Raw genomic sequence first — 9222 nt, forward strand, 5'->3', positions numbered from 1 at the left:
GGATCTGCCTGTTCTGCTCCTCACTCTGGTGAATCCTCACCCTCAGCCCCCACCCCCCCTGCCCACACACACCTCTGGCCTACACCCAGCTCTTATATGCATACATAAATAAATATTATGCATACAAAATATTTTTGCAAACTACTTAAATATGTATTTCCTAAATACAATAGCCTCCTACTTCTACCTGCATATTCAAGTATATCCTCTTTATATACCTGAATGGTGCAATGTTGAAAATTCAGACTCTGAAATTGTCTGGTCATGGGCAAACCCAGGCTCCCCTCCACAAGCTGTGTGGCCCTGAGGGTAGTTACATAAAAGAGAGGTCCCAACTCATAAGTAAATAAGTCAGCTGTTATTACAAAAGAGAAAATCAAAATTCCTCTTCTATAATTAGCTTACAGTGTGATTGAACCAGCTCTGGATAACCTAGTCCCTTTTCTTTTGAAAAGGGTGAGGTTTTAAAAAAGTGTTTTGAGGAAAAGTTGTATTTCCTTAGGTTTCATGTCAATAGTAAGAGACCTTGACTGCAACTTAACAGGTTAGATTTTGGACGTGGCAAGACAGAGTGTAGCACCTCCTGCCCACCCCCTACCTGAGAGTGAGGAGCAGCTGGCAGGGTATGGAGAATGCACCAGCCTTGCCCGAGGCCCTCACAGCCCACCATCACAGGTCACCTGCTCCCACTGGCCAGGTACCCTATCAACCTGTCAGCTGACTGCCCTGCACACATTCAGAGAGCAGAGCAGAGACCTTATTATTGCTTCCCTCCCTCCTCAGTTTTCCTCCTCCTTTGAGTGTGTACAGGGTGCTTTGATATTTCCTAACTTTGTATTTGGTCATAAGATGCTTTGTTCTAGCCGACTTGGTTTCAGGAAACTCGGGGTCAAAGTAGAGGGGTTGATCACTCTCCCAAAGTTCATTGAGCAGGTTTCCAGCCCAGGCTCTTGGGGCTTAGTCTAGTTCTGCTGATAGCAATCTTCCTAAAATGCAAATCCATTTAAAGTGTTCATGGGCCCCATAAAGTCCGAAGCTTCTCACATGGTGACTCCCATGCCTTCTGCAATTTCCAAACTCATCCTGAGCTTGCTCTCTTACCTTTCATCTCAGAGTCATTTCTCTATCAGCTAATCCCTCTGCTTTTTACAAGATCCCACCTGAAGCGGGAACTAAGAAATAGAAAATCCTGGGTCTCCCTGCTGACAAAGGGAGTAAGTCTCTTCACTATGAAGCTATCTGCCACACGAGTTTGCTCCCTAGCCAGTGAGGTGACCCACATGGCACAGAAGACCTCTCCTGCCTTGCCTGCTGCTCCCCTCAGCAGTATATTTCAGTAGATCTGCCTGTTGTGCTGCCCATTGTCTCTGGTGAATCTTCTTACCACCCTCCCACCTCTGGCCTGTGCCCCAGTTCTTGTATGCATAAATAAAGAAATCTTTTAAAAAAGAAATAGGAAATTCTCAGGAGAATGTGGTAACTCAGGGAGACTTGGGTTTGGATGTGCTTGGATTGTGAGGTCTGGGGACACCCAGGTAGGGCTCTCTAACAGGTGGTTGTATTCCTGGGATTGGCGTTCAGACAGAGACTCATGAACATGGACATGAATGTAAGTTATAAATACTAACAGTAATCACCCAGGATTGCACTCAAGGAGCAATCACATCCTTCAAGGAGACTTCTCTGAGTTCCCCGGGCTGGGAAGCTGTCCTTTTACTCTCCTTTGAACTTCCCTGGCATTGAGAATTGAATCCATACAGGATGATTAAAGGGCTGTTTAATTCTCAGCTGAGTTAGCCAGGCAAACAAGCTAACTTTAAGAAAAATCATTTTCTCCTAATTAAAAATATATGGAGATCACTATATATGAACCTATTAGGCAGTTCTTTATTTTAAGCAAAAGCATGACGTCTCTGAGCTTTGTTGGATGCTCTGGTCTGTAAATAATATTAAGTGCTTGCTTACTGTGTTTAGGTTTATGTAATTTGTTTTGATTGTTGTTTTGACTGTTGAGTACATGTTCTCAGTGTAAATCTGGTTTTGAGAATCCTGCCAGCTTTAACAGCCTCACAAAAGCCTTATAAAGTATATGCCAGCCCTCCCTGGTAGCGCAGCAGGTTAAAGCAAAGCACTGAAAAGCTAAAGCCACTTCAGCATGAGTTTGATCCCCGCCCCAGAAGTGACCCACTTGGTGTGGCAGACCTCTCCTGACATCCCTCCCCACCCCCGCTCCCTGCAGCAGTGTACTTCATTAATCAGCCTGTTGTGTTCCCCACTCTGTCTCTGGTGAATCCTCCCACTGCGCCTGCACCTCTGGCCTGTACCCCAGTTCTGTATGCATAAATAAATCTTTTTTTAAAAAAAATAAAGTATATGCCAAGACTATATATATACATACACATCTTCCTCCCCCAAGCCCACCTAATTTCCTTGTCATGCAATTTTAAAAGAAAAATTTCCCCCACACCCAAAACAGGGCTGCTTTTCCCATGTTTCAGTAGCAAGAGGACTTATACATAAAATCCTATTTGTGGGATTGCTGATGGCTCCCGCTGCTTGCAGAGGAAAATGCTAGCTTTGTGTCTTTTGGCCTTTTGCAGACAAAGGCACTGCCCCTTCCATTGCCATTGGCAGAAGTGGCAGTATTTCCTAGATTTAATTTCCTTTTGTTCATCTGGTTTCAGTTTTGGTTGAAACATAACTAGGACAAAGAGAAGGGAGGTGTTTCTTTGGGCTGTTTGCTACTACCTTGATTTTCCCTTTTCTGAAGGAGTTTTAGATTCTATTTCAGTCTCAAGTGTCTCTGACTGACAAGTCTAACTTAGGTATTAAACTGCCTGCATTTCTTCACTCAGATTAACCATCCAGGTTTAATCCAGATGCTTCTTAAAGTTACCATGGCCCTTTATTCTGATCAAAAGGAAGCAGCTGACACTGCTAGCTAGAAGCAAAACAACCAGGGAAAGAGAAATGATGTTCAGGTCACCTGGGCTGCCTGCAGCCACTTCCTCATAAAATCCCCTCCTCCTCACCTGAAAATCTTTAAGATTTATTTATGTATGTATACAGAACTGGGACACAGACCAGAGGTGCAGGGGCAGTGAGAGGATTCACTAGAGATAGAGTGGGGAGCAGAACAGATTGATGAAGTACACTGCTGAGGGGAGCAACAGGCATGACAGGAGAGGTCTGCTTGGCCACATGGGTCACCTCCCTAGTCAGGAATCCAACTCCTGCTGAAAAGGATGTGGTTGACTTCCTAGTGCTGGCTTCAAACTATTGCACCACCAGGGAGGGTGCTCACCTGAAAGTCTTACCATCAAGTGGTGAAAATCTTAACAACTGGCAGGTGTTGCTGCAAAGCGGTGATGTTTTGAATTGTTGTATTGCAGACATAGGATTATCTTACTTTTAAAAACATCAATATGTAGCATGAATTCAAAGCAATTCTTCTGACCTCAGGTTGGGAATATATAGTGAATGGTCTAAGAACAACCCACCAACAGGCAAGAGAGCAAAGCTATCTGTATAACTGCAAGTTAAAACTGGCTCATTTCCTGTTCTGTGGCGCAAACTCGCAGGAATCTGCTGCCTGCTGGTCAGTCTTTCAAGCACCACTAACGAGATTAATGAGCCAGATAAAGAAGATTTGAACAATGGGTACCTAGCCTTCACATTGCCAGGGTACATTCTTCAGAAATGAGGAGAATGATTAAACTCCAGCATTTGCCCTGCCAACTCTATAGAAAATCAGAATGGGGTAAGGGCAGAAAGAGGGGTCCTTTCAAGAATAACTGCAGTTTGGGGGTCCCTCCCTGGTGGTGCAACAGGTTAAAGTGCAGCACTATGAACCTAGCTGCAGCCACTGCAGCAAAAGTTTGATCCCTGGCCGGGGAGGTAAACCACATGGCGAGGCAGACCTCTCCTGTCTCACCCACAGGCCCCCCCCCAGCAGTGTCTTTTGTTGATCTGCCTGTTGTGCTCCCCACTCTGTCTTGGTGAATCCTCTCACTGTCCCTGCACCTCTGGCCAGTATCCCAGTTCTGTATTGCATGAATAAATAAACCTTAAAAAAAAAAAGAAGAATTGCAGTTTTTCAGGTCAATTCCTATCATGTCTATGTAGATGCCATAATTAAATTTGGCTGTTTTCTCCCACTAATTTGATATTTGCTTATTCAACCAAGTGGAAGAAAAGAACCCACAAAAGTAAGGGGAACTCTCCCTTGAGGTCTTAAACTTCAATCACTTCTTTTTATGCCGAAATGTCTTTAAATATGTGATTTTTCAAGGACTCTAGCCTCCCACTTAACTCCAGTTAACACCTCCCATTACTGTGCTGGTCCCTTTACATACATGATCTTATCCAACCCTCCTACACCCAAAGGGTGAATCCTTTTATCCCCATTCTACAGATGGGAAATTGAAGTGGACAGTTATTTGGCACATCAGACAACTTGAATAGGTAAAGCTGGGATGAAACCCTACTGTAGCCCCCAACTTGTGACCTTATGACTCTACGTGTATCATCTCAGTTACCTCTCCTTTTACTCCCCTCAAGTCAGAAACTTTCTCTATTTTAAATGGAGGAGAGGGTAACACAAAATAAGAAAGTAAAATCAGTTGAAATTAAAAGTCCTAGGTCTCAGATTTGGTGTTATTTTATTATAAAAGAAAACCACCAGTCTCTCAGGGTATGGGTGTGTATTCGTGTGAATTTATATGCACACACTCTCTGTTTTACCTAAGCCCACCTTAAAAATGTCCAGACCCCAAAGCCCAGGTCCCCAGGCTGGTGAGATCTGGAGCTGCCAGGGGTTCTCCCTTGCTGTAGTTGAGATGACATTACTAGCTAGTAGGGAATGAGTTTAATTTTTCCTTCCGCTCAGTCACAGCATCAAGAAAGAAAAGGGAATCCTGCCTTCTCCATTGGCAGCAGGAAGGCTAGGTGTTAGGTTTCCTTCCTGTTAGGTGGGTGACGAAGTTTCAAGTGGCCCCGGTCACATTTTCCCATAGAGCCATTTCACAGGCTGCTGGCAGGTTCCTGGTCCTACCTGACAGGTCCCTGGCCTTATCTTGCAGGTCCCTAACCTTACCTGGCAGGTTCCTGGCCTTATCTGGCAGGTCCCTGGCCTTACCTGGCAGGTCTCTGACCTTACCCAGCAGAACTGGGAAGGACTGAGTCCTTGCTCCCTGCTTCAGATTTTAGGAATGGGCTTTCCCCCAATAATCCCCTTCCATTAGTTCCTGAAGTATGGACCATTTCTATCTGTACACCCCATTTCTGGTCAGCCCAAGTGGTCATTATTATAAAAGATAACCACCAATAATTTTATGGGCTCTCCCTAGGGGTGCAACGGGTTAAGAAGTCATGGGTTTCACTTTGGTTGTCCCACAAAGAGAACTGATTGCTCACCCCCAACCCCTGAATTGTCCCTGCTGCTCTCTCTCTGGTTAACTGTCAATACCATGACCCCAACCCCAAACTTCTTACCTACTTGCCTTAAGGAAAGGAGTGGAGGAGCAGAGATACCCTATGGGTGGGGTATCCTATGGAGGTGCTGGAGAAAGACTGTGGCAAGGGCCCAGGAGGGGTCTATGGTCTGTATTGGGTCAAAGGTGTCTCTGAGGCAGCACAGGCCACTCTCCTTAATCCATGTTTTCCCCCTCCATTTTTGGGGCTCTCTCCAGGGTAATATCATCTCTCTTTTTTCCTCACTGTCCACATCCTACTCAGCATAAGCAAGCTTATCTATCTATTTATAGGTTCCCCTTAGAGCATGACTTTGGGCACAATTGTATATGAAGTCTGACCCTCAGTCATTATTGTGATAACAAATCTCCTTTGAAGGTTTCAAATGCCCTGTGGGCAGGTTGGTAGAGATGCTAATAACTTCAGAATCTTAATTTGCCCTGCACAGCTATCACCTCAGTACACCCTTAGAACCAAGGTGGTTTCTCAAAGACATTTTGAAGCCTGTCCCTACGACATCTTAAATCCACATCTTCATCTAGTAAATTGACCCTACTCCTACTCCCAAACAGATCTGGTACTCCTCCTGAATCTGCCCTGCCCTGAGTCCTTTTACTTTGGTGGACCAATTCCACAACCACAGAGTACATTCTCCAGGTCATCACATTTTCTAGAACCTTTAGGCTACATTTACCTCAACCCAAAATCTCTAAGCCAGGAAGAGTGTAGATTCTAAGGCAGAGCCGATATGGTCAATTTTAAGGTGAGGTGTCCACCACCTCCAGAGCTTCATAATGTGGTGCTTTAACCCGTTGCACCACTAGGGAGAGCCCATAAATTATTATTATTGTTTTAAAGAAATTAAAGCAAAGCAGAATCTGAGGCTGCAATTCTAGTCCACTACTTATAAGGTGTGTGACTACCCTGAGCAGATGGAGAGGCAGGTGCAGTGAGCCACTCCAACTCTACTACGTGGGCAATCAATACATCATGCCAGGTCAGTATCTTCTACTTCCATATCTTCCATCTACCTGAATGACTTCAAGAACCAGTGAAGGAACAATCATCACTACTATAGTCTTCCTTGGGCAGCAGTCCCTCCCTGTGAGGATTTTGCTTTCTGCTTCTTCACCAAGGCTCTCACACTCCCTTTGCTTCATCTGTCTGTTTCCCTAAACAGCTTGGGGGTAGAGATATGGGCTAGAGAGGAAGGAAAGGGCACCATACCTAGTAGAGGAAGTGTAGGTACACATGATACAGGCTGTATGTACACACTCTATGACTAATGATCTGTTTTCTTTACACTAAAACTCTTGCTGATATTCCTGGCTTGACATTCCTGGCTTGATGATGCTCAAGTGAGTGCTGGACATGGAGGCCATCAGATGTACTAGGTTAAGATAACCAAGAGGCTAATAATAAAGGGCCTGAATGTGACCAATACCAGGAACATTAACTGTGATGGATTGTTCTGACTGGCTTATGACTATTTGTCTTTGTTCAACTTCATACAAAAGGCCAGCTTGAGATAAGAAGGCAGAATGGTTTCTTCAGGGTGTTTTGCCCCCCTTCTCTCAGATTGCTGCCCAGTGATCTGAAAAATAAAAGTGCTTATAGATTCAATTCCTTTCTCTGCTTATTGGGTTTTGGGTACTGACAGGCAGCACCAGCACCCACGCCTATGCCACTATCAATAGGGGCTATGTCCTTTTCCTCCTCTCTGGGCTCTCAGCCTCAGCCCTGTGCCTGACATATGGCTGGCTCCCCTTTCATCCAGTAAATGCTTGTGGAATGAGTTTGATATCAGTCTGAACTATGTAGAGTTCCCTTCTTCATAATACTACCTGGATTTATAGCAGTAAAAATTATTTATTTGCTAGGTAGAGACTCCAAGGTGAGTGGAGAGCATTGGGATTGAAGTCTGAACTTTTGGGCCTTTTTCTGGGTTCTGTTAATTTATTCAGCCTGTCACCTTGGGGATAACAATGTCCTCAAAAGGAGATTTGGCCCCAGGCAGGAATTCTTAGATAGGGATCCACAGACCCCTAAGGGTCTATAGAGAGACCTTTCTGTACTTGTTGCCAGAATCACTCTGCATTCAGTGGAGAAAGGCTATAGGCTCCCAGATAGTCAGGAACTGCTAATTTGGATAATCTGAGTCTCTACATACTGGATCCTGGTACATTTTCTATTTAAGAAAGGAGGAGGCACTAGGGAGCAGCAGAGATGGCTGGCACCTTTCCCACATTCCTACTGCCATTCCAAGGCCCATCTGAGATGGACTTTGTCAAGGGAGCCCTGGAAGAACCACAGGGCTGACTATAGGTCCCTGAACTTTAGTGAAGCAGGGAACAAACCAAAATCCATAAAGCTTTTAAAGGGACAGGGGAGCAGGTTACAAAAGGAAAATGGCTGGAAAGTGAACCTGATGCTAACTAAGGAGGTAAAAAGAATAGGCACTTTAAAGCCATGAAGACTATCAAGATCCAGAAGTCGGACACCTGAAGAGGAACAAAGCTCTTGTGGAGGGAAGAAGGAGCGGGCACTGAGTAACTACTGAATGCTGAGTACTCTCAGGATAATAATAATCTTGCAAAGGAGGTTTTATCGGCTCAAGCCAGAGAGATTAAATATAAGTCCCATATCTTTTAAGAGTCCCTCTGGTCCCCCTTTCTCCCTTGCACTGTCTGCCCACAGAAGTTCAAGGCAGGTCTAAATCAGGCAGCCTTGCTGGTGTCTCTTCTGAAAAGTGCAATGACAAGAGGCTGGACTCCAAATCTGTGACTGGCAAAGGAAGAAAGCTTCAATCATTTTGCAACTGGTTTGAGCTCCAACCACGTGCTGGTCACAGGGCTAGGTCCAGAACGCACCTACAAGATCCCAGTCCTCAGCACCTTAGCAATAACAGGCAGCTGCCCCCTCCCCCCCAAACACATACACAACATGGTAACCAGCTGGGATCTGGGCCGCCACAGCATGCAAGGTGCTGGGCCCAGCGCCTGGCGGCTGAAACTGGGGCGCTGGGGCTGCGGTTGGCTATAGAGTCAGGCAGTCGGGCAAGGTCAGGTTGGGTTCCCCATTCCCTTTTCCGTTTTACCAGGCGCAGGTCCCCAGGTCCGTGCACCACCAGGGAGAGATTCTCGGACTTTGTCGCCGCCATGTCGCTCTCTCCCACTCGTGTCGAGGCTGCACTCCGCAGCACGCTAGAGGGTTCTGGTGACAGCCCAGCTGAGGGTCGGATGTAAAAGGAAGGAGGCCGGGTTTGGGTCCGCGGCGCGCGCCCGGCAGGGGCGGGGCTTCACGGTCCTTGACAACCGGGGCGGGGCTAGCGCGGAGGGGCGGAGTTAGACGGAGGGGCGGGGCCGCGCTGTTCCCTCCCCTGCGTGGGACCGTAGGCGCCGGCGAGCGGGCTGGGAGCCCCAAAGCAGCCTGCTTAAGTGGCGCACGATTTGTTTGCCTCACGTTCAAGCAGATTTGCTGGCCCGAAAGTAGCCTACAGAGGCAATAGCCGCCAGAGCAGCGTTCTCAAACTTCAGCAGCAAAAGAACAGACATGAGCACTGTGAGGCAGATTCTCAGGACTGAGATTCTGATAGGGTAAGTCTAGGTCTAAAGTGAGGACGGACAGTCTGAAAATTAGCACTGGGAATGCTGAGGCTAAAGGCCCACGGTGGGCTAGACTTTGAGAAACAGGTGCCTCGGTAATGCCGCGTCTATGTTGGCCCCGTGTCCCCAGTAGCCAAGCAAAGTG

At 46.4% G+C, this 9222-nt stretch overlaps 1 protein-coding gene across 1 annotated transcript in view; it reads right to left on the reverse strand.

The window, feature by feature from the left end:
* SORD (sorbitol dehydrogenase) overlaps window positions 1-8762 on the reverse strand; it is a 32214-nt gene extending 23452 nt beyond the window's left edge. Inside the window, exon 1 of the mRNA XM_012728808.1 lies at window positions 8570-8762. Within this exon, the coding sequence (XP_012584262.1) occupies window positions 8570-8632 (63 nt within the window). The 5' untranslated portion in view covers window positions 8633-8762. The remainder of the gene's footprint in view (window positions 1-8569) is intronic.
* Between the last annotated feature and the right edge of the window lie 460 nt (window positions 8763-9222).

The sequence above is a fragment of the Condylura cristata genome, unplaced genomic scaffold (genome assembly GCF_000260355.1).
Source record: "Condylura cristata isolate star-nosed mole 26May11 unplaced genomic scaffold, ConCri1.0 scaffold00023, whole genome shotgun sequence".
Lineage (NCBI taxonomy): Eukaryota > Metazoa > Chordata > Mammalia > Eulipotyphla > Talpidae > Condylura > Condylura cristata.